This window comes from Coregonus lavaretus (assembly GCF_964263955.1).
Source record: "Coregonus lavaretus genome assembly, chromosome: 7".
NCBI lineage: Eukaryota > Metazoa > Chordata > Actinopteri > Salmoniformes > Salmonidae > Coregonus > Coregonus lavaretus.
In genome coordinates this window covers 41,038,981-41,065,380 of record NC_139994.1, presented here as the reverse complement: position 1 = coordinate 41,065,380, position 26,400 = coordinate 41,038,981, and the positions used below count along the sequence as shown (strand labels likewise).

Below are 26,400 nucleotides of genomic sequence, written 5' to 3'. Positions count from 1 at the left end.
AAACAAGATTCTCTGGTCTGATGAAACCAAGATTGAACTCTTTGGCCTGAATGCAAAGCGTCACATCTGGAGGAAACCTGGGACCATCCCTACAGTGAAGCATGGTGGTGGCAGCATCATGCTGTGGGGATGTTTTTCAGTGGCAGGGACTGGGAGACTAGTCAGGATTGAGGGAAAGATTAACGGAGCAAAGTACAGAGAGATACTTAATGAAAACCTGCTCCAGAGCGCTTAGTACCTCAGACTGTGGTGAAAGTTCACCTTCCAAAAGGACAACAACCCTAAGCACACAGCCAAGAAAACGCAGCATTGGCTTCGGGACAAGTCTCTGAATGTCCTTGAGTGGCCCAGCCAGAGCCCGGACCCGATCGAATATCTCTGGAGAATCCTGAAAAAAGCTGTGCAGCGACACTCACCATCCAACCTGACAGAGCTTGAGAGTCAGGTTTATTTTTTAGCTTGAGAGTCTTGCAATTTATTTTGAGAGGATCTGCAGAGAAGAATGGGAGAAACTCCCCAAATACAGGTGTGCCAAGCTTGTAGTGTCATACCCAAGAAGACTCGAGACGGTAATCGATGCCAAAGGTGCTTCAACAAAGTACTGAGTAAAGGGTCTGAATACTTATGTAAATGTTTTTTAATACATTTGCTAAAATGTCCCAAAAACCTGTTTTTGCTTTGTCATTATGGGGTATAGTGTGTGTAGATTGACGATGGGAAAAAATTAATTTAATCCATTTTAACGTCACAAAATGTGGTCTGAATACTTTCCGAATGCACTGTATGTGGGAGGTGGGAATTTACCTGTTGTGAAGTCGTAAATACCAGTTGGATGCATTCATGTGATTTGAACTTGTCGAGAAATGCCGATTGGCTAATGGCCAACAAGTACAGCTATCATGCTTGTAAACTAATTATAGACCACATTAATAGATTATTTATAAAAAGCAATGTTTTGTTGTTGCATTTAACTGCCGAAAATGCAGTTATAGAGGCCATTTCCTTAGTAGGTGACAGAGGTCACCATGTGGGAGAAGTGGGTGCTCAGGATGATAGACTAGTTTCCCCACTAGTAATTACCAACAGCTCTCAATAAAATAAAACACGCTTTAATTCCTAACTAGTATTCATTGGGAAGACATTTTTATCAAAAGCAATCACTTTTGCACGAGAAAACACAGAATCCTACTAATTACTACACATGCTTAAATTATGTAACTTTTGTTTTGAGCCGACTTCGCGTCTGTCCATCACATTTGTGATCTACAGGAAAGCCAAACTGGAGATTAAAATAATGGCGGATCCTCCAATTCTGGTTTATCGACCCCACCACTCGCCATCGTATAGAACTAGTTTCCAGCTGCGTCTCACAAAAGGACAGTTTGAAATGCAGCAATTAAGATTTTGATTTCAACGTGCGCATAGGCTCTAGTTGTTTTAATGGAATAACCTGAAATGTTTTTCTCAACTCAGATTTACTCAAGCGGCATATGCATACAACACAGCGTAGGCATAGCCTATAGTTTTTATTTTGTAAATATTTATTTATTAATTTGGGTTCACAGTGCGGACCAAACCGAGGTCCCCATACCCAACAGTTCAGTACGATAACGTGTAATGCTACAGCCCTAATCATGATGGTTGTACATGTGCGTGTGGCCTGTGGGTCAACCTACCTTGATGGCTCTGCGTACGATCATGATGGCATCGTGTAGAGAGCGTTCCGTCTCCTCCATGAACTGCTCTGCTCCGCCCCTCAGGATGATGGTGCATGTCTGGGACCGAGGACAACCCTTGAAGAAGTTATACCTGGACGAGAGGAAGGAGGCACACACATTATAAAGATATTTTAAACACACATACAGCACTCGTTAAAAATGGAGAAGGAAAGAGGGGCACACACACACGAAAACACACAATGGTCTGTGCAAAGAACACAGAGGTATAAAAGCACACACAGCCCTTACCTCTCTCCTCCGACCTGCACCTCCTCGAAGAGTTCACAGCGCCCCAGGACGTCATCTGTCATGGAGCCAACACTGGTCTGGATGGAGCCCCCGCATGCCTGGAGGACACACCGTTAGAAATGCACACATATATTCTTAAATTCAGAAGAAATACATATCTTCCTTTACTGAACACCAAATCAACCCAAAACATCACTAGCCCCCAAATCCTCCGGTTCTTGATTCCTCACCTCCTTCAAAATAATTTTGAAAGAGAAGCAAATAATTGAGGAATAAAGGATTTGACAGCTGGTAATGTTTTTGGACAGAGTAAATCAATCGAGTTTATGGTTGTGGTTGCATTGCGATCCCCTACCATCATGGTCCTCTTGAGGTCCTCCTCCTGAACGCGTCCGGCACAGAACAGGTCCCGGTCGGCAAAGTACTGTGTGGCCACATCTCCTATGGGCAGTTTGGACAGAACCACCTTGGCTCCAGACTTGTAGATCTTCTCCAGTTTATCATACAGGATGTTCCACTCAGCGTCCACAATTGCCTGGTAGTCCTGGAAAATAAAATACAGAAAATTGTTTATGTTGACATTTTAGTCACCGTCTTATCCAGAGCGACTTACATTCAGTACCTTCAACTAAGGTAGTTAAGACATCCACATACATTTGTCATTTAGCAGACGCTCTTATCCAGAGCGACTTACAAATTGGTGCATTCACCTTATGATAGCCAGTTGGACAACCACTTTATAATATATATATATAAAAAAAAGTTTTAAAAAAGTTTTACATACCACAGTCATTGCGAGGAGTGTATGGTAGCTTTTGTATTGCTGAGTCTGGGTGTATGTGGACCTCTGTGTGTGTGTAAGACGTGGTGTGTATGTGTCCGTGTGTCTCACTACGTCTGTCTGTGTATTCCCTACATACCTCAACAGACTTTACGCGAACCTCTGCGTTGTCCTTCTCGGCCTTCAGTTCCAGCTCCACATTGAGCAAGGCGATCTTGGGTTGGTCGTAGCGTTTAGGCTGCATCTCAAACCCAGCGTAGGAGAACGTCTTCTTGAACGCCACGCCAGCTACCAGGTGAGACTCCTGTAGATAGGGGAGGTGGGAACAGGAGAGAGAAAGACAGGGAGGAGTGTCAAGAGTATGATTAGTCTCAGATCTCTACATATGCAGAAGTGGTGTTTAACGCTGCAGGAAACCAATCAATATGACTCAACAATCTGACAGTTGGAGCAGCATGTTTGAAATGTAGGCAGCCTGGAAAACCACCAATCAATAGACATGACGCAGGGCACTGTGTTTAAGTCCACTAAGACCACTGTTTCCTCTATACTCTAGGCATTTAGCAGTGGTGCACCGCCGCATTTTTTTGGGTTAAATAATTTTCACAATGTAAAATGTTTTCAATGTAAACCTAAAACCAGATATAAAGCATGTAGAAAAGATAATGGATAAATATATATATATTTTAAAAATAAGACCATCTTTGAGAACTAACAAATGACCAAAAATAAAAACAAGACCGTCGGGGAGAACCTGAAATTCCAAAAATGTCATGCATGGGGCCCACATTGATTTTGTTACGTTTGAGTCCCTTAGCCCCACGACAAATGTGACTCCATTCAGGAAACTAGGCGTATACTGTACCAAGTTAGCTAGCTGAATAAACTAAGTTAGAGTCTATTCCTAGAAAACATTGAACCGCTGTAGTTTACAACAATTATAATTTCTAAAGTGGAAGTTGGGAGAGTTATATTTGAGTGTTTCAGTGAAAGGTAAGTGAGGGACGCCCCGCTCGCTCGCTTCACCAGATGTTTAGTTAATTTTATTCTGATCTCTTTTGCATTATTGTAGCCTTTTCTGTAGCCTGTCAACTATGTGTCTGTCTATCCCTGTTCTCTCCTCTCTGCACAGGCCATACAAACGCTTCACACCGCATGTCTGCTGCCACTCTAATCTGGTGGTCCCTGCGCGCACGACCCACGTGGAGTTCCAGGTCTCAGGCAGCCTCTGGAACTGCCGTTCTGCGGCCAAAAAGGCAGAGTTCATCTCAGCCTATGCTACCCTCCAGTCCCTCGACTTCTTGGCGCTGACGGAAACATGGATTACCACAGAAAACACTGCTACTCCTACTGCTCTTTCCTCGTCTGATCATGTGTTCTCGCATACCCCGAGAGCATCTGGTCAGCGCGGCGGTGGCACAGGAATCCTCATCTCTCCCAAGTGGACATTCTCTCTTTTCCCCCTAACCCATCTGTCTATCTCATTTGAATTCCATGCTGTCACAGTCACTAGCCCATTCAAGCTTAACATCCTTATCATTTATCGCCCTCCAGGTTCCCTTGGAGAGTTCATCAATGAGCTTGACGCCTTGATAAGTTCCTTTCCTGAGGATGGCTCACCCCTCACAGTTCTGGGTGACTTTAACCTCCCTACGTCTGCCTTTGACTCATTTCTCTCTGCCTCCTTCTTTCCACTCCTTCCTCTTTTGACCTCACCCTCTCACCGTCCCCCCTACTCACAAGGCAGGCAATACGCTTGACCTCATCTTTACTAGATGCTGTTCTTCTACTAATCTCACTGCAACTCCCCTCCAAGTCTTCGACCACTACTTTGTATCCTTTTCTCTCTCGCTCTCCTCCAACACTACTCACTCTGCCCCTACTCAGATGGTAATGTAACGTCGCAACCTTCGCTCTCTCTCTCTCGCTACTCTCTCCTCTTCCATCCTATCATCTCTTCCCTCTGCTCAATCCTTCTCCCGCCGATCTCCTGATTCTGCCTCCTCAACCCTCCTCTCCTCCCTTTCTGCATCCTTTGACTCTATGTCCCCTATCCTCCCGGCCGGCTCGGTCCTCCCCTCCTGCTCCGTGGCTTGATGACTCATTGCGAGCTCACAGAACAGGGCTCCGGGCAGCCGAGCGGAAATGGAGGAAAACTAGACTCCCTGCGGACCTGTCATCTTTTCACTCCCCCCCCTCCCTACATTTTCTTCCACTGTTTCTGCTGCTAAAGCCATTTTCTACCACTCTAAATTTCAAGCCTCTGCCTCTAACCCTAGGAAGCTCTTTGCCACCTTCTCCTCCCTCTCTCTCTGTGGATTACTTTGTCAACCATATTGAAAAGAAGGTTGACGACATCCGATCCTCATTTATTAAGTCAAATGACACCGCTGGTCCTGCTCACACTGCCCTACTCTATGCTTTCACTTCTTTCTCTCCCCTCTCTCTAGATGAAATCTTGCGACTTGTGACGGCCGGCCGCCCAACAACCTGCCCGCTTGACCCTATCCCCTCCTCTCTTCTCCAGACCATTTCCAGAGACCTTCTCCCTTACCTCACCTCGCTCATCAACTCATCCTTGACCACTGGCCATGTCCCTTCCGTCTTCAAGACAGCGAGAGTTTCACCCCTCAAAAAACCTACACTCGATCCCTCCGATGTCAACAACTACAGACCAGTATCCCTTCTTTCTTTTCTCTCCAAAACTCTTGAGTGTGCCATCTCTAGCCAACTCTCCTGCTATCTCTCTCAGAATGACCTTCTTGATCCAAACCAGTCAGGTTTCAAGACTGGTCATTCAACTGAGACTGCTCTTCTCTGTGTCACGGAGGCTCTCCGCACTGCTAAAGCTAACTCTCTCTCCTCTGCTCTTATCCTTCTAGACCTATCTGCTGCCTTTGATACTGTGAACCATCAGATCCTCCTCTCCACCCTCTCCGAGTTGGGCATCTCAGGCGCCGCTCACTCTTGGATTGCGTCCTACCTGACAGGTCGCTCCTACCAGGTGGCGTGGCAAGAATCTGTCTCCGCACCACGTGCTCTCACCACTGGTGTCCCCCAGGGCTCAGTTCTAGGCCCTCTCCTATTCTCTCTATACACCAAGTCACTTGGCTCAGTCATATCCTCACATTTTCTCCTTTCCCCCTTCTGATAACCAGGTGGCGAATCGCATCTCTGCATGTCTTGCAGACATATCAGTGTGGATGTCGGATCACCACCTCAAGCTGAACCTCGGCAAGACCGAGCTGCTCTTACTCCCGGGGAAGGACTGCCCGCTCCATGATCTCGCCATCACGGTTGACAACTCCATTGTGTCCTCCTCCCAGAGTGCAAAGAACCTTGGCGTGACCCTGGACAACACCCTGTCGTTCTCCGCTAACATCAAAGCGGTAACCCGATCCTGCAGGTTCACGCTCTACAACATTCACAGAGTACGACCCTACCTTACACAGAAAGCGGCACAGGTCCTAATCCAGGCACTTGTCATCTCCCGTCTGGATTACTGCAACTCGCTGTTGGCTGGGCTCCCTGCCTGTGCCATTAAACCCCTACAATTTATCCAGAACGCTGCAGCCCGTCTGGTGTTCAACCTTCCCAAGTTCTCTCATGTCACCCCGCAACTCCGCACACTCCACTGGCTTCCAGTTGAAGCTCGCATCTACTACAAAACCATGGTGCTTGCCTACGGAGCTGTGAGGGGAACGGCACCTCCTTACCTTCAGGCTCTGATCAGACCCTACACCCAAACGAGGGCACTACGTTCATCCACCTCTGGCCTGCTAGCCCCCCTACCTCTACGGAAGCACAGTTCCCGCTCAGCCCAGTCAAAGCTATTCGCTGCTCTGGCACCCCAATGGTGGAACAAGCTCCCCCACGACAGCGGAGTCACTGACCACCTTCCAGAGACACTTGAAACCCTACCTCTTTAAGGAATACCTGGAATAGTATAACAGTAATCCTTCTACCCCCCTCCCCCCCATCTAAAAACAAGAAGGGAAAAAAGGGTGGTTGTCCCACTGGCTATCCTAAGTTGAATGCACCAATTTGTAAGTCGCTCTGGATAAGAGCGTCTGCTAAATGACTTAAATGTATGTTGTGTATTCAGAACCCCTGCCTTATTCTAAAATAGTTATTTTTTTACATCAATCTACATAAAATACCCCAGGATGACAAAGCAAAAACAGGAAATATTAGCAAATACATTTTACAAAAATTTAGAAATCACATTTACAATGCATTCGGAAAGTATTCAGACCCCTTGACTTTTCCCACATTGTTAAATTACAGCCTTATTCTAAAATACATACATAAGCATCTTTTTTTATATATTTTTTTTTTATATTTCCCTCAATCTACACACAATACCCGATAATGACAAATCGAAAACAGGTTCAGAAATTTTTGCCAATTTATTACAAATTAAAAAACAAATACCTTATTTTCACAAGTATTCAGACCCTTTGCTATGAGACTCGAAATTGAGCTCAGGTGCACACTGTTTCCATTGATCATCCTTGAGATGTTTCTACAACTTGAGTCCACCTGTGGTAAATTCAATTGATTGGACATTGGATTTGGAAAGGCACACACCTGTCTATATACGGTCCCACAGTTGACAGTTCACGTCAGAGCAAAAACCAAGCCATGAGGTCAAAGGAATTGTCCGTAGAGCTCCAAGACAGGATTGTGTCGAGGCACAGATCTGGGGAAGGGTACCAAAACATTTCTGCATCATTGAAGGTTCCCAAGAACACATTGGCCTTCATCATTCTTAAATGGAATTAGTTTGGAACCACCAAGACTCTTCCTAGAACTGGCCGCCCGGCCAAACTGAGCAATCGGGGGAGAAGGGCCTTGACAGCTCCAGAGTTCCTCTGAGGAGATGGGAGAACCTTCCAGAAGGACAACCATCTCTGCAGCACCTGCTCCAGAGCACTTAGGACCTCAGACTGGGGCGAAGGTTCACCTTCCAACAGGACAACGACCCTAAGCACACAGTCAAGACATCGCAGGAGTGGCTTTGGGACAAGCCTCTGAATGTCCTTGAGGGGCCCAGCCAGAGCCCGGACTTGAACCTGATCGAACATCTCTGGAGAGAACTGAAAATAGCTGTGCAGCGTCGCTCCCCATCCAACCTGACAGAGCTTGAGGATCTGCAGAGAAGAATTGGAGAAACTCCCCAAATACAGGTGTGCCAAGCTTGTAGTGTCATACCCAAGAATACTTGATGCTGTAATCGCTGCCAAAGGTGCTTCAACAAAGTAATGAGTAAAGGGTCTGAATACTTATGTACAGTGCATTCGGAAAGTATATAGACAGGTGTGTGCCTTTCCAAATCATGTCCAATAAATTGAATTTACCACAGGTGGACTCCAATCAAGTTGTAGAAACATCAAGGCTGATCAACGGAAACAGGATGCACCTGAGCTCAATTTAGAGTTCAATAGCAAAGGGTCTGAATATTTATGTAAATATGGTATCTGTTTATTATTTTTAATATATTTGCACAATTTCTAAAAACCGGTTTTTGTTTTGTCAATATGCGTTATTGTGTGTAGATTTTTTTAAATACATTTTAGAATAAGGCTGTAACGTAACAAAATGTGGGAAAGGTCAAGTGGTCTGAATACTTTCCGAATACACTGTAGTTACAAACGCAGCATCAGAGTGGAAACTTGAGGCCCAACATAACAATCCAGTCACAACAGCCAATGAAAGGAACCTTGTGAATGGGTCTGAATAATTTCCGACTGCATTGTACAGTTTTTATTATTATCATAAAAGTGTTTTTTGTTGTTGCCAGAAATCCCTTCTGGAACACGTTTACTTTCATGCGCCTAAATAAACTTTTATGCCATCTGTAAACAGGAATACAATTGTTCAATTATGAGCCTAGTTGGTTAAGCCAGAGAAAAAGACATGGAGAAAATGCAGGCGTTTGATTGCAAATATATGTGGAGGGAGTCGAAAAGAGAACACAAAAGGCTGTTATATAAAACATCTGTCTCCGGATTACATCTTCAAACTAAGGGCAACCATGGCATCCGTGATAGAGTCTAGCAAGCTACATTTTCAGATATTATAAGTTTATAATTGTCAGAAAATCGTTTTCATTGCAAGTTAAAGCGTACTGTTAGATAGCTAACTAACATTAGCTGGCTGGCTTGCTAGCTAAAGTTGTGTATGATCTGTGTAGTAATATTATTAGTATCGCAGAGCCATTTGCATTGCTAGTTATACCCTAATGTTAGCTAGCTAGCTAACATTGAACCTAGTTGGTAAGCTTTAGCTACCTGTAGATTCATGCAGGGTAGTAACGTTACGAGTTGGGATTATGGTTCATTGTTTAACTAGCTAGCTAGCTACATCTAAACAAAATACTCCACTATGCAAGTAACCATTTCACTGTACCGTTTACACCTTCTGTATCCTGTGCATGTGAAAAATAAACGTAGATTTTATTTCATATAGTTGTGTTTACCAGAGATGGTAATGTGAAGAACATGGCCTGCACCAAAGTCAAATTAGGATATAACGTTAGGCCAACGTGACAGTGTCCAAGTTCAAAAATTCTCTGGTAGAATGCCCTGCTTTTAATTCGGCACACTCACAACCGTAAGCTATTTTCTTTAATTAGCTCACAAATAACTTGTAAATAATGATCTTGTTGTGAATTTATTTTCCTGTAATGTTGTCAGCTATATGATACTGTCATTATTTGAACTGGCTAGCCAGCTAACATACAGTGCCTTGAAAAAGTATTCATCCCCCTTGGCGTTTTTCCTATTTTGTTGCATTACAACCTGTAATTGAAATTGATTTTTATTTGGATTTCATGTAATGGACATACACAAAATAGTCCAAATTGGTGAAGTTAAATGAAAAAAAAAAAATCACTTGTTTCAAAACATTCTAGAAATCAAATAACGGAAAAGTGGTGCGTGCATATGTATTCACCCCCTTTGCTATGAAGCCCCTAAATAAGATCTAGTGCAAACAATTATCTTCAGAAGTCACATAATTAGTTAAATAAAGTCCACCTGTGTGCAATCTAAGTGTCACATGATCTGTCAAAATCTCAGTATATACAGTTGAAGTAAGAAGTTTACATACACTTTAGCCAAATACATTTCATCTCTGTTTTTCACAATTCCTGACATTTTATCCTAGTAAAAGTTCCCTGTCTTAGGTCAGTTAGGATTACCACTTTATTTTAAGAATGTGAAATGTCAGAATAATAGTGGAGCGAATTATTTCTTTCAGCTTTTGTTTCTTTCATCACATTCCCAGTGGGTCAGAAGTAGCATTGCCTTTAAATTGTTTAACTTGGGTCAAATGTTTTGGGTAGCCTTCCACAAGCTTCCCACAATAAATTGGGTGAATTTTGGTTTGTAGGCCTCCTTGCTCGCACACACTTTTTCAGTTCTGCCCACAAATGTTCTATAGGATTGAGGTCAGGGCTTTGTGATGGCCACTCCAATACCTTGACTTTGTTGTCCTTAAGCCATTTTGCCACAACTTTGGAAGTATGCTTGGGGTCATTGTCTATTTGGAAGACCCATTTGCGAACAAGCTTTAACTTTCTGACTGATGTCTTGAGATGTTGCTTCAATATATCCAAATAAATATCCAAATAAGTCCCACCTGCAGCAGAGCACCCCCTCAGCATGATGCTGTCACCCCCGTGCTTCACGGTTGGGATGGTGTTCTTCGGCTTGAAAGCAACCACCTTTTTCCTCCAAACATAACGATGGTCATTATGGCCAAACAGTTATATTTTTGTTTCATCAGACCAGAGGACATTTCTCCAAAAAGTATGATCTTTGTCTCCATGTGCAGTTGCAAACCATAGTTATTCAGTGAGAAGTTCTCCATAGGTTTTTTTATGGCAGTTTTAGAGCGGTGGCCTTTCAGGTTATGTCGATATAGGACTCGTTTTACTGTGAATATAGATACTTTTGTACCTGTTTCCTCCAGCATCTTCACAAGGTCCTTTGCGGTTGTTCTGGGATTGATTTGCACTTTTCGCACCAAAGTACGTTCATCTCTAGGAGACAGAACGCGTCTCCTTCCTGAGCGGTATGACGGCTGCGTGGTCCCATGGTGTTTATACTTGCACACTATTGTTTGTACAGATGAACGTGGTACCTTCAGGTGTTTGGAAATTGCTCCAAAGGATGAACCAGACTTGTGGAGGTCTACAATTTTTTTTCTGAGGTCTTGGCTGATTTCTTTTGATTTTCCCATTATGTCAAGCAAAGAGGCACTGAGTTTGAAGGTAGAACTTGAAATACATCCACAGGTACACCTCCAATTGACTCAAATTATGTCAATTAGCCTATCAGAAGCTTCTAAAGCCATGACATTTTCTGGAATTTTCCAAGCTGTTTAAAGGCAGTCAACTTAGTGTATGTACATTTCTGACCCACTGGAATTGTGATACAGTGAATTCTAAATGAAATAACCTGTCTGTAAACAATTGTTGGAAAAATTACAGGTGTCATGCACAAAGTAGATGTCCTAACCGACTTGCCAAAACTATAGTTTGTTAACAAGAAATGTGGAGTGGTTGAAAAACGAGTTTTAATGACTCCAACCTAAGTGTATGTAAACTTCGATTTCAACTGTATACACACACACCTGTTCTTAAAGCCCCCAGAGTCTGCAACACCACTAAGCAAGGGGCACCACCAAACAAGTGGCACCATGAAGACCAAGAAGCTCTCCAAACAGGTCAGGGACAAAGTTGTGGAGAAGTACTGATCAGTGTTAGGTTATCAAAAAATATCAGAAACTTTTAACATCCCACGGAGCACCATTAAATCCATTATTGTAGTCCCGTGTAGCTCAGTTGGTAGACCATGGCGCTTGCAACGCCAGGGTTGTGGGTTCAATTCCCACTGGGGGCCAGTATGAAAAAAAATGTATGCACTCACTAACTGTAAGTTGCTCTGGATAAGAGCGTCCGCTAAATGACTAAAATGTAAAATTATTTTAAAAATTGAAAGAATATGGCATCACAACAAACATGCCAAGAGGGGGCCGCCCACCAAAACTCATGGACCAGGCAAGGCGGGCATTAATCAGAGAGGCAACAAAGAGACCAAAGATAACCCTGAAGGAGCTGCAAAGCTCCACAGCGGAGATTGGAGTATCTGTTCATAGGACCACTTTAAGCCGTACACTCCACAGAGCTGGGCTTTATGGAAGAGTGGCCAGAAAAAAGCCATTTCTTAAAGAAAAAAATAAGCGAACACGTTTGGTGTTCGCCAAAAGGCATGTGGGAGACTCCCCAAACACACGGAAGAAGGTACTCTGGTCAGATGAGACTAATTGAGCATTTTGGCCATGAAGGAAAACGCTATGTCTGGCGCAAACCCAACAACTCTCATCACTCCGAGAACACCATCCCCACAGTGAAGCATGGTGGTGGCAGCATCATGCTGTGGGGATGTTTTTCCATTGGCAGGGACTGGGAAACTGGTCAGAATTGAAGGAATGTTGGATGGTGCTAAATACAGGGAAATTCTTGAGGGAAACCTTTTTCGGTCTTCCAGAGATTTGAGACTGGGACGGAGGTTCACCTTCCAGCAGGACAATGACCCTAAGCATACTGCTAAAGCAACACTCGAGTGGTTTAAGGAGAAACATTTAAATGTCTTGGAATGGCCTAGAAGTTGCTTTTAGTTTTCTGGTTTGCTAGATGTACATACTAAATTCATTTATAAACGGATGGGTTTATTGGTGTTAAAATACACCAGTTATGCTATTTTGGACCACCAGGCTGCTGATGTCAAGCAGCCTGTCATTTTTGTGTTTATACTTTTTCATACAGACAAAGACAAGTTTGATGCTGAACGACAATAGAATGTTCATGATGTCACTGCGACAACTGTATAGACAAGTTTTTGAGCCGTTTCCGCTCTACTTCCTGAACTCCTCCCGTCGATGCAATCCAGTTCCGTTCTGCCGGGCTGGGTTTGTTTTGCTAGCTAGCGCCGTTGTGCCGACAAAGCACTGATATCGCAGTGACAAAGAGGATATAAAAATTACAATTACAACATGAAGAAAAGTGGTTCGGGAACGACGTGTGCGGTAGTTGGTTGCAAAAACTCGAGAAAGCACCTGAACGAGTGGTTAGATAGAGAGTGCTATGACCACAAACCAGCTACAAAGAGGCAATGTCCATGCGCTCCATTGTTTACATTTTTTCGCAAGCCTGATACCGACTCGGAATCAAGGACCTGGCTGAAGGCATTGAATCTAAAGAAACCACCCCTCAACGTTTTTGTTTGTTCCTATCACTTTGTTGACCAAAAACCTACCAAGGATAATCCTTTCCCAGAGTTGTGGTTGGGATACAATCGCCCTCCCCAGCCAAATAGGCGTCAACTCACCCAGCGGACCACTGCCTCCTCCCAGATAAAGAAACGCAGACTTGAATCTGAGGGTAAGTTCAGCAACTTTAGCTATGAAGCTGACAATACTGTTAATTATGAAGAAGTTGTCATACATTAACATTGCTACTGGTATTTTGCTAAGGCAGTTGATTGTTTTGGAGATGGGACAAACAATGCCCACGATAGCTACATCATTAATTGTGTGTGTGTGTGTGTGTGTGTGTGTGTGCCTGCCTGCGTGTGCCTTAGTCTACATCCTAAATACAATGCAAGGTGGCAGGCTGTTGTGATGATGATTGTGTGTGTGAGTGCAATGTTGTAGTACACATTTTTCCATTGTGATGTTTGTAGTGAGAGCACTCTATGCCTGCATTAATTTTGCTCCATCCATGTTTTCTCTTCCCCTTTTTAGATGCTCCAGAAACCTGTCAGCCTGTCTGTGAGGCCGAGCCTGCTACACCAAAATTTCGAGATGCCCAGACCCAATGGGAGGATCCGTCACATATTGATCACATTTACTGTTCAACACAGTCTGTTAAAGTAGACAAGGCCACACAGTGCGAGGCAGAAATGGGTCCTACTGTGACCAGCACCACGGTCATTGATGATGCTAGGTCCCGGCTGTATACAGGAGTGCTTATGGTTCAATTCTTCACCCTGGTGACGGTGTTGTTGCCTTTCAGTAAGCCATCAATTACCCTTCCTGTTGTTGACCAAATACTTATGACGTTGATGAAACAAACTAAACCTAATATTAGGAGATATTGCTCACCGCTTCAATGTGTCTACATCCATGGCAAGCATTGTGATTAGTCACTGGATTGACGTGATGGGTGAACAGTTCAAAGTCCTGATCCCCTGGCTTCCAAGAGAGACCATTCGTGCCACCATGCCCTTGTCGTTTCAGAGGAACTACCCTCGAACCACCTGCATCATTGACTGTGCCGAAAGTGCCATGCAGAGAGCCACAAACCACGACTCAAGGAGTGACACTTTCAGCCAGTATAAATCACGCAACACTGTGAAATATCTCGTCGCTGTGGCCCCTAATGGGCTAATCATGTTTATATCTGATGCCTATGCTGGCAGAAGCAGCGATAAGTTTATCACCATGGACAGTGGGTTCCTAGACTATCTGAGGGCTGGTGATGAGGTCATGGCGGACCGTGGGTTCACCATTCGAGACTTGCTTGATGAGAGAAGGGTCAGTTTCAACATCCCTGCTTTCACCTACAGGCGCAATCAGTTGACCAATGAGGAGACGACACGCACCAGGCGAGTAGCCAATGTCCGCATACATGTGGAAAGAGCAATCCAGAGACTGAAGGTGTTTAAGATTTTATCCCAGAATGTTCCCATCAGCATGGCACCGAAACTGGACAACATCTTAACCATCTGTGCTGGCCTAGTTAACCTGAAGAGTCCACTGATCAGTGAGGTTTAGAATCTTGCCCTGTGTCCCTGTCTACCAACACCCAGCCATGTTGTTCATTAAATACAGATAAACACAACAAATACTGCGTGCATTGTATTTTTTAATATTATATATGAATATTTTCATAGTGATGTAATTGTGTGGGCTGCTTTTGTATTTTACTTTTTAATACCTGTTAAGATTAAACACGCAATCTTTCTTGTTGAAGCCATTTGTTTAGTTTCCTCAAAACAATTAATTAATCCAGTGTTATTTATGTACAGTATGAGCTTACTATGAATTATGAACTGTGTTAAAATAAATTGTAGCACTCTAAGGATTGAAATTACATCAAACTTTATTTTCACTCAAACAGTAGGCACACTGATATATTGCACAGCATAAAGAGATCATGTAAACAATGGACATCTGTTGGCTCCTGTGGGCATGACCTAAATAAGGCAGTTTATTTTGGTTTTAAAATGCTGAGATATTTACTGCAGAACTGTAACCTTCCCTCAACAAAATCATCAACAATTTTCGGGAGCATGTGGGCAAAGTAGAATGTGCGCAGCCTTATGATATGCCCCTGGACAAAGCCTTGGTCGTAGGGTACTTCGATTTCTAGGTGCTCAGTTTTGTTCCAGATCACCAACTTGGAGTGCTGAAGCCCTGTGAAGTGCATCCCAATTTGTACCTGCATGTAGTAGCCTTTTGGACCATTGCAGGCAATATGGTAATCTACCCTATCTCCGTTTGCCACAGTTGTGATTTCGCAGTTCTTTGTTGCCAAAAATTCTGCAAGTGACTTGTTTCCCATCACAGGTGATTTGATCTCCAACAGAATGTCGTTGTTTATCACTCCATCGGGAGATGCTGCAAGCCACGGTTCCTTTTCACACACCACTAAGCCTTTGGTTTCAATGCTGTTGCCCAGAGTTTCCAAATAGTCCCTTGCAAGTTCCTCCCCCTCCGCTCCTTGACGGGTTGCGGCATAGTAGTAGAACCGTGTTCCCAAGCTAGCGTCGACATCGCTGTGTTTACACCGGCAGACGTTGTGCCAACAACTTCCGGCGGAAATGAAATGCATTTGTGTAGAGTTATGGCGCCACCCGGGATACAGCGCGTAAACTTGTCTATACAGATGTGTCGATAGACGTAGTATAAACCAGCCTTTAGTCTTGAAATATTTTGTTGTTTAGTAAACTACCAAACTCACTCTGTGTAGCACATGGCCTCAAGTGTGAATCCTTAAAGAGATATGTGGTTCTAAGGCTTAAGAGGGTTTGAACAATGCTGAATGGGTGTAGACAAAGAGCAGCTCTCCAGTAGGTATACCAAAATATTCAAGAGCGAAGTTCATCAACTTACAAAGCAGAACTACTTTCCCATTGTTCCGCAACTGTAGTTTATGATACTTTTATCCAATGTAAAAAACACCATTTCAAATGTTGCTACATAAGGCCGAATCTGGCCGGTCCGTCACTAATGTGTAGAATTGAAGGAAACTAGCTTTAAAACAGCAACATTTTGTCTCTGCGGCGAAGAGGAGGGCCTCTAAAACCATGCCTTTGGCCACGCCCACTAGCCCGCCACTAACTTTGCCACCACTCCTGAAAAAGATCCTAGGGGAAACACTGAAGACAGAGGAACTTTAGACTATAGGGACCCACCCCAGCTCCAAGCCCTGAACCCAACTATTGAGATACAGCCCTTTGTCTAATCATACCCCAATGACAAACAGTCTTCTCTTACCTCCAGCGCTCCTCCCTGCACCTTCTTGTTTTTTGTGTGTTTTTTTTTACTATTGAGACACAGCCTAGGTCCCAGCCCTAAACTCCATAGACTATTGAGATGCAGCCCTGTAGTCTCATTTCACCTCAATGAAACACACACACACAGTCTTACCTACACACAGACACACCTTACCTCCAGAGCTCCCCCCTGCACCTTCTTAATACCGATCATCTTGAGAGGCAGCAGTTCATCCAGCATCATGACAGCCTCCACCACCATCTCACTGAAGAACTCCTTCTGACCTGGTGTTGGATTCAATTAAAACATTTATACCACTCCCTTTTGAAAACTATCAGTAGTTAGGGTTGCAAAAATTTACTTTCCACAAGTTCCCAGGTTTGAGAAATCTCGGTTGGAAGACAGAATCAGGAGAGAAAAGCAAGAAATTCAGAATCATCAAACCAGGATTTCTGAAAAACCTGGGAATTTTGGGAAACTTATGTTGCATGCATAAAATAAATATAAAAGTCTGTCTAATTTGCTGATAATGTAATGGGCTGAGCTTATAGGTCCTTACGGGAAACACGTTGCTCATGAGGAGCTGCATATACAGCTGTGGAAAAAATTAAGAGACCACTGCAAATTTATCTCTACATGCTCTCTACATTCCATTGTCTGTTGAATTCCAACACAGGCACACCTCATTCTACTGAATTAGGTACTGATTAGGTGATCATCTGAACCAAATCTTATTTAACGAGGAAAAGTATAAAAACCACTGCTGTGGTCATCACTCTTGCAATAGGACCAGCTGGATCGCAAAAACAGTGCTAATAGTACCTCAAAAGTAATATTAAATAAAAAAATAACTATTGACATGCCAAAAGAGTTGAAAAGGAAAGTTTTGAGTGAGGAAAAGATGGATTAAATTCTGGCTTTACTGGCAGAGGGATACAGTGAGCGTCAGGTTGCTTCCATCCTTAAAATGTCAAAGACGGCGGTTGATAAGAACAAGGTCAAGCAGCAGACAGTGGGGACAACAAAAGCTACAGACCGGCAGAGGGCGAAAACGACTACTGACCGAGATGACCGCCAACTCATTAGAATGTCACTCAACAACCGTAGGATGACATCAAATGACCTACAAAAAGAATTGCAAACGGCAGCTGGGGTGAAGTGCACGGCGAGGACGGTTCGAAACAGGCTCCTAGGGGCAGGGCTGAAGTTGTGCAAAGGTAGAAAAAAGCCCTTCATCAATGAGAAGTAAAGAAAAGCCAGGCTGAGGTTTGCAAAAGACCATAAGGATTGGACTGTAGAGGACTGGAGTAAGGTCATCTTCTCTGATTAGTCAAATTTTCAGCTTTGCCCAACACCTGGTCGTCTAATGGTTAGACGGAGACCTGGAAAGGCCTACAAGCCACAGTGTCTCGCACCCACTGTGAAATTTGGTGGAGGATTGGTGATGATCTGGGGGTGGTTCAGCAAGGCTGGAATCAGGCAGATTTATCTTTGTGAAGGACGCATGAATCAAGCCAGGTACAAGGTTGTCCTGGAAGAAAACTTGCTTCCTTTTGCTCTGACATTGTTCGAACTCTGATGATTGGTTTTTCCAACAGGACAATGCGCCATGCCACACAGCCAGGTCAATCAAGGTGTGGATGGAGGACCACCAGATCAAGATCCTGTCATGGCCAGCCCAATCTCCAGACCTGAACCCCATTGAAAACTTCTGGAATGTGATCAAGAGGAAGATGGATGGTCACAAGCCATCAAACAAAGCCGAGCTGCTTGAATTTTTGCGCCAGGAGTGGCATAAAGTCACCCAACATCAATGTGAAAGACTGGTGGAGAGCATGCCAAGACGCATGAAAGCTGTGATTGAAAATCAGGGTTATTCCACCAAATATTGATTTCTGAACTCTTCCTAAGTTAAAACATTAGTATTGTGTTGTTTAAAAATGAACATGAACTTATTTTCTTTGCATTTTCTTTGCACGTTCATCCACCTCTGGCCTGCTAGCTCCCCTACCGCTACAGAAGCCCAGTTCCTGCTCAGCCCAGTCAAAGCTATTTGCTGATCTGGCACCCCAATGGTGGAACAAGCTCCCCCACGACGCCAGGACAGCGGAGTCACTGACCACCTTCCGGAGACACTTGAAACCCTACCTCTTTAAGGAATACCTGGAATAGTATAAAGCAATCCTTCTACCCCCCCCTCCCCCACAAAAAAAAGAAAAGTGGTTGTCCCACTTGCTATCATAAGTTGAATGCACCAATTTGTAAGTCACTCTGGATAAGAGTGTCTGCTAAATGATGTAAATGTAAATACGGGTTGAAAATTGCAGATTTGGACACTGATAAGCGCCTAAATTGGAATGCAGTGGCTGTACATTAACATGCTATAATGACATCAGAGTTCAGGGTCAACGCGTCACAGCTTTGTATGGGTTTTGACTGATTTCATTAGACAAATACAGCGAAAAGTACAGTAAATAAAAATCCACATAAAATCAACAGTGTAATGTTTGGATTCAGTCTTGTGTCAGGTGAACTGTTGTGTCTTAACCCTTAGTCTAATAATTTTCAATAATCAATATTTTTGTGATTTAACAGTATGACCGTATTTTATATTTTTTAATAATACAAGTTCTCAATTTGCTTAACACTAGGGGGGCAACAAATACATTAAGTGGTTTTAAATGGGGCTCTCTTCTGATTGTTTTATACTGTTAAATAAATAAACATCTGCATTTCCTTCACTCATTTGTTATCATTTCCACACTGTGCCACATTTGTTTTGTCTTTGCATACCTCTATTTTGTGAATCACTTTTCCTTTATCAGAATAAATATTCTCCTTTACGACGATGTACATTGCCTTCCGAAAGTATTAATATCCCTTGACTTATTCCACTTTGTGTTAGTCTGAATTCAAAATGCATTTAATGACAAAGTGAAAACATGTTTATTTTTCCTAATGTATTGAAAATGAAATACCAAATTTACATTGATTGATTTGCCCCAAATATAACATTTTGTATTTAGCACAAAAAGATAATTGCTTTGCCACATTTTTTGCAGTATTACTTTAGTGCCTTGTTGCAAACAGGAATATTGGAATATTTTTATTCTGTACAGGCTTCCTTTTCACTGTCAATTAGGTTAGTATTGTGGAGTAATGTCATTGATCCATCCTCAGTTTTCCCCTATCACAGCCATTAACTGTTTTAAAGTCACCATTGGCCTCATGGTGAAATCCCTAAGCGATTTCCTTCCTCTCCAGCAAGTTAGGAAGGACGCCTTCATCTTTGTAGTGACTGGGTGTATTGAAACACCATCCAAAGTGTAATTAATAACTTCACCATGCTCAAAGGGATATTCAATGTCTGCTTTTCAATTTTTACCTATCTACTATTAGGTGCCCTTCTTTGCGAGGCATTGGAAAACCTCCCTGGTCTTTGTAGTTGAATCTGTGTTTGCAATTCACTGCTCGACTGAGGGACCTTACAGATCATTGTATGTGTGGGGTACAGAGATGAGGTAGTCATAAAAAATATCATGTAAAACACTATTATTGCACACAGAGTCCATGTAACTGATTATGTGACTTGTTAAGCACATTTTGACTCCTGAACTTATTTAGGCTTGCCATAAAGGTGTTGAATACTTATTGACTCAAGACATTTCAAAAAACATAATTCCACTTTGACATTATGGGGTATTGGATGTAGGCAAGAGACAAAACATCTCAATTTAATCAAATTTAAATTCAGGCTGTAAGAACAAAATGTGGAAAAAGTCAAAGGGTGTGAATACTTTCTGAAGGCACTGTTTCAATGGATACTTTCGCAACATTTACATTTAAGTAATTTAGCAGACGCTCTTATCCAGAGCAACTTACAGGAGCAGTTAGGGTTAAGTGCCTTGCTCAAGGGCACATCAACATATTTTTCACCTAGTCGGCTCGGGGATTAGAACCAGTGACCTTTCGGTTACTGACCTTTCGGTTACTGACACAACGCTCTTAACCACTAAGCTACCTGCCGCCCCCTGCCGTCATTGTGCTAATTTCTACAGTGCTTTTGGCCCAGCACTGCCTTACAGGCATGATTTATGGTTAAAAAGTACATAGGCACACCCAAAGCTCTTGCTAGCAATTTAGCAGTTCTCAACTGTTCGCAGTCTTACTGGCGGTAAGAACAGACGATTACCATATTTTTTTTTTTGTTTCATCACGCAGTTATTACATTTATATTACATTTAACAAACCAAACATTGAAATACCGTTATGTAAGGTAAAGAAAGCACAAATCCAAACCGGTCCGTGCATCAATACCGGCATATAGGGATGTAGCTCAGTTGGTAGAGCATGGCGTTTGCAACGCCAGGGTTGTGGGTTTGATTCCCACGGGGGGCCAGTATGAAAAATACAAAAAATTATGTATGCACTCACTAACTGTAAGTCGCTCTGGATAAGAGCGTCTGCTAAATGACTAAAATGTAATGTAAATGTAATATAGTAAAATACGGTTTAACGCCCAGCCCTAATAGTAGGCTAAACGAGAAATACCTTATAATATCGGTCGTAACCACCTGGATGTCACAGTCATACAATCAACTGCTCAAAATAGGGAGAGTTTGCAAGCCGGCAACAACAAAACAGGGCACAGTGTCCTTCACTCGCGCTTGCCTCAGTAAGGAGAGGGAAGTAGCTAGATAGTGTAGCCAATATCAGGTCAGGGTGACAGCTAAAGCACGGAATGATTCTGAACACTCTCCCAAGTCTTAACTTCAGCAGACAAGTTTCAAAATTCTACTGAAGCGTCTAGCCACATGCATAAACTAGCTACCTGGGAAGAACTCATCAGGACGACTGACTGAACTGAATCCATTCATCGACTCCCAGCTGCGCGACATAAGTCATAAATATGTGCACCAGGCGTGTCTGTATAGCCTCTCCCATGTTTGGAATTTCAGTTGATTACTATAGCTCCCCCTTTGGGCGAATCAGTGTAATTTTGTAAGTGCCTGTTCTCTATGGCAAGACGCATCCTTCACCCAGTTGTCAAATCGGGCCAGTAGTGTCAGATATCGCGTGACTAACGTACGTATAAATGGACAGAGGGGAACGTGGGGGACAAAAAAAAGTGTAGATGTATGAATTGTACGCAAGTCATTTGTAAAGCTAATTGCATCACCTTGTTTTCGTTAAAAATAAATAAAAACTTTCTGACCTGCAATCAGCTTGGAGTTCATGGCTGTGGCTGCACACTTCACCAGGAGTTCCCTCTGTTCTCTAGAAGAAGAAAAATAAGATTACTTTATTGTTCAATGTACGTTGATGTCCAACGGAATTTGTCTTCTGCTTTATTCCATCCCCTCCGAAAGACATACATACAGGGGATGGAGAGGGAAGAATAGAGGGAGAGAGATAGTTAGAAGAGAGGAAAAGGAGAGAGATTACCCCCTCTTCCAACTTAATGCTTGTCATCCTTATTGACGTTTATGAAGATCTCTCCCTCTCCCACACACACCAGCAACAACACACTCCAACTCACTTCTTGTTGTCCTTCTTGACGGTGACAGAGATTTCTTTGATCTTCTTGACGGCCAGGTGCGTAGCGTTGCGAAAGGCCCTGATAATGGTCTGAGGATGGAGACCCTCCTCCACGTACGGCTTCAACTGCTTTAGAAACTCAGCTGCTAGCAGGGTCACTGATGTAGTACCATCTCCCACCTAGAGAGTAAAAAGTGAAGAAAAAAAAAAGGACAAAAAATAGCGAGGAGAGTGAATAGACTAACACTAGAACAGATTAACATAAATGAGAGAGAGCGCGCATAGAGAGAGCACAGGGAAAGGGGGGGAGAGCGCACACCGAGAGAGATACGGATAAAGAAGAAATCACACACGTTCACAGACAGAAGACAGACATAAACAAGACACACACAGTACCTCAGCATCCTGAGAACGTGCGATGTCCACTAGGGTCTTGGCTGCAGGGTGAACCACATCCAGCAGCTTCAGGATGGTCGCCCCGTCGTTGGAGATGGTGGCTTTGCCTAAGAGACACATTACATAAGAATTGTTTCAATTTTTGTTACACAGAAACGTAAAATGATTAATAAACCTCTGATTTACATTTTAGTCATTTAGCAGACGCTCTTATCCAGAGCGACTTACAGTTAGTGAGTGCATATATTATTTTTAATTTTTTTCATACTGGCCCCCCATGGGAATCGAACCCACAACCCTGGCGTTGCAAACGCCATGCTCTACCAACTGAGCTACATCCCTGCCGGCCATTCCCTCCCCTACCCTGGACGACGCTGGGCCAATTGTGCGCCGCCCTATGGGTCTCCCGGTTGCGGCCGGCTACGACAGAGCCTGGATTCGAACCAGGATCTCTAGTGGCACAGCTAGCACTGAGATGCACTGCGATGCAATGCCTTAGACCACTGCGCCACTCAGGAGATATAAGACATTACACAAAGAAAAGGCCTTCAGTTTCACTGCTCTGTCTTTTCTGGGCAGAGAGGGAGCAAGCACCCCTTGATCTATTGACCGACTGCCTGAATGTGCACTAATGAATATAACCGCTCACAAAACATTTCTATCATAGCGGCATAGTACTAACCTCTGCCGTCCACGCCATGAGGCCCCAGGGGCCTATGTGACTTCACCCCCCCACTACCATCCCCCTTCCTCACCCTGCCTCCCCCTTGCTCCTCACCTCTGCCGTCCACTATGAGTTTGTCCATGCCGCGAGGCCCCAGGGTCGTACGGACGGCCTCTGCGATGACCTGACAGGCATTGATGTTGCTGATCAGCTGGGGGACGCCCTGAGACGTATCGGTCCCCTCCTTTAGCAGAATAACTGGTGTGGGCTGGAGGAAGAGATACATGGAGGGGGAGGGGCAGAGGGAGGGTAGAGAGAGAGATTCATTAATGGAGGGTCAGAACTCGAAATGTTTTTATTTTCATGCCATTTTATTAATCATTCATAAATTGTCTGAAGAGACATTTACATTATATTTTTACCATTTAGCTTAGCAGATGCTCTCATCCAGAGCAACTAAATCTGTGAACAGGATGCACGGTCCACATGTGACAGCATTGGGTGTGATGCTTTTGTTACTCAAAATGTAGCCACTAGCAGTTAGCTAGTGGCATTTGTATTTATTAAGGATCCCCATCATATGCTGGCAGCAGCTACTCTTCCTGGGGTCCAACAACATTAAGGCAGTTATATTCAGTTTAAAACATTAATGAAATGTACACTTCACCCAATACATTTAGTGTGTTCCCTCAGGCCACTACCCCACTATCACATATTTACAATTCAACATTCATGTGTACGTGTGTGTAAATTGCGCGGCTTATGTGTGTCTTCTCACAGTCCCCGCTGTTCCATAAGGTGTAATTTTATCTGTTTAAAAAATAACATGATTCCACTGCTTGCATCAGTTACCTGATGTGGAATAGAGTTCCATGTAGCCATGGCTCTACGTAGTACTGTGTGCCTCTCATAGTCTGTTCTTGACTTGGGGATGGTGAAGAGACCTTTGGTGGTATGTCTTGTGGGGTATGCATGGGTTTCAGAGCTGTGTGCTAGTAGTTTAAAAACAGACACCTTGGTGCATTCAGCATGTCAACACTTCTTACAAAAACAAGTAGTGATGAAGTCAATGTCTCCTCCACTTTGAGCCATGAGAGATTTACATGCATATTATTAATGTTAGCTCATCGTGTACATCAAAGGGCCAGCCATGCTGCCCTGAGCCAATTGTAATATTTTTGAAATATTTAGGACTAACTTATTCCTTGCCACCCATTCTGAAACTAACAGCAGCTCTTTGTTAAGTGTTGCAGTTATTTCAGTCGCTGTAGTAGCTGACGTGTATAGTGTTGAGTAATCCGCATACATAGATACACTGGCTTTACTCAAAGCTAGTGGCATGTCGTTAGTAATGACTAAAAAAAGACAGCTGCCCTGGGGAATTCCTGATTCTACCTGGATTATGTTAGAGGGGCTTCCATTAAAGAACACCCTCTGTGTTATGTTAGACAGGTAACTCTTTATCCACAGCAGGGGGTGTAAAGCCATAAAACATGAGGAGCTTTTCTAGCAGTAGACTATGATCGATAATGTCAAAAGCCGTACTGAAGTCTAACAAAACATTTCCAACAATCTTTTTATCAATTTCTCTCAGCCAATCAGTCATTTGTGTAAGTGCCATGCTTGTTGAATGTCCATCCCTATAAGCGTGCTGAAAGTCTGTTGTCAATTTGTTTACAGTAAAATAGCATTGTATCTGGTCAAACTATTTCCCCCAAAAAAAGTTTACTAAGGGTTGGTAACAGGCTGATTGGTCGGCTATTGGAGCCAGGAAAGGGGGCTTTACTATTCTTGGGTAGTGGAAATACTTTTGCTTCCCTCCAGGCCTGAGGGCACACACTTTCTAGTAGGCAACAATTTTTTCATTTCTTCCACACTCACTTTACAGAATTCAAAAGTACAACGCTTGTCTTTCATAATTAGATCAGTTATCCTTGGATGTGTAGTGTCAGTGTTTGTTGCTGGCATGTCATGCCTAAATTTGCTAATCTTGCCAATTAAAAAATAAGAATGTGGTTCTGAATATAAAACGGTAACACCTCCACCTTTGGCATTTCTGTCTTTTCTGTAGATGTTATAACCATGTATTGCTACCACTGTATCATCAAATGTATTATCTAAGTGAGTTTCAGAGGTTGTCAGAATATGAATGTCTTCTGTTACTAGCAAATTATTGATTTCATGAACCTCGTTTCTTAAACTACGTATGTTAATGTGGGCTATTTATAGCACTTTTCTGGGATGTGTGATTGTTTTCATTACTTTACTGGGAAGCTTAGCAAAAGTAGACATTCTCATGTTATTTATGTCAGAGCAGGGTGAGCTGCACACAGTGGATTTCCTACTAGGGCACACCACCTCAGTCCTAACAGTATAACTGATTCATAGGCACATGATTACTGCATACAATAGCTGTAGGATCAGCAGAGGCATTCAGGGCAGTTAGAGGGACATAAATTAGGTTACTTACATTGTGTCTTCAACGCCCCTGGGATAATGTACATTTGCTGAAGCATTATGACAACTCAGAGACACAATGGTAGGGATTAGCTGAGCTGGGATTGGGTCATTGTCTCAACGCAGCCTTATAATGCTGTGAAAGGATCCAGGAACCCAAATGATTTGGGTGGATTCCATCCTCCTTATAAAACGTGTTTTGTTTCCAAAAGGTATCGAAATTGTCAATAAATATTACACCCACAGAGATGCAATAGTCTCGTAAACAGTTATGGAGGGCTAAAAGTCGTTAAAAGCCACAATTTAGGGAGGGCACAGGGCCAAATATTATGGGGCGGTTGTTGGGTGTCAAGCAGAGAGCCAATCAGTTCTTTAAAATCCATCTTCAGCTGTTCTGAGCTGCCCTTCACAGTGTCATTGAAACCCACGTGAACTACACTGCTCAAAAAAATAAAGGGAACACTTAAAGAACACAATGTAACTCCAAGTCAATCACATTTCTGTGAAATCAAACTGTCCACTTAGGAAGCAACACTGATTGACAATATATTTCACATGCTGTTGTGCGAATGGTAAAGACAACAGGTGGAAATTATAGGCAATTAGCAAGACACCCCCAATAAAAAACTGGTTTTGCAGTTGGTGACCACAGACCACTTCTCAGTTCCTATGCTTCCTGGCTGATGTTTTGGTCACTTTTGAATGCTGGCGGTGCTTTCACTCTAGTGGTAGCATGAGACGGAGTCTACAACCCACACAAGTGGCTCAGGTAGTGCAGCTCATCCAGGATGGCACATCAATGCGAGCTGTGGCAAGAAGGTTTGCTGTGTCTGTCAGCGTAGTGTCCAGAGCATGGAGGCGCTACCAGGAGACAGGCCAGTACATCAGGAGACGTGGAGGAGGCCGTAGGAGGGTAACAACCCAGCAGCAGGACTGCTACCTCCACCTTTGTGCAAGGAGGAGCAGGAGGAGCACTGCCAGAGCCCTGCAAAATGACCTCCAGAAGGCCACAAATGTGCATGTGTCTG

At 43.3% G+C, this 26,400-nt stretch overlaps 1 protein-coding gene across 1 annotated transcript in view; it reads right to left on the bottom strand.

The window, feature by feature from the left end:
• Positions 1 to 26,400, bottom strand: part of LOC311132123 (T-complex protein 1 subunit eta) — a 45,816-nt gene that overhangs the window by 6,884 nt on the left and 12,532 nt on the right. The window contains exons 2-10 of the mRNA XM_084165331.1: positions 23,030 to 23,183; positions 22,252 to 22,358; positions 21,857 to 22,035; positions 21,533 to 21,594; positions 16,492 to 16,601; positions 2,888 to 3,052; positions 2,323 to 2,511; positions 1,968 to 2,065; positions 1,677 to 1,809 (exon numbers count right to left, since the gene is read on the bottom strand). Of these exons, the coding sequence (XP_084021457.1) occupies positions 1,677 to 1,809; positions 1,968 to 2,065; positions 2,323 to 2,511; positions 2,888 to 3,052; positions 16,492 to 16,601; positions 21,533 to 21,594; positions 21,857 to 22,035; positions 22,252 to 22,358; positions 23,030 to 23,183 (1,197 nt within the window). The remainder of the gene's footprint in view (positions 1 to 1,676; positions 1,810 to 1,967; positions 2,066 to 2,322; positions 2,512 to 2,887; positions 3,053 to 16,491; positions 16,602 to 21,532; positions 21,595 to 21,856; positions 22,036 to 22,251; positions 22,359 to 23,029; positions 23,184 to 26,400) is intronic.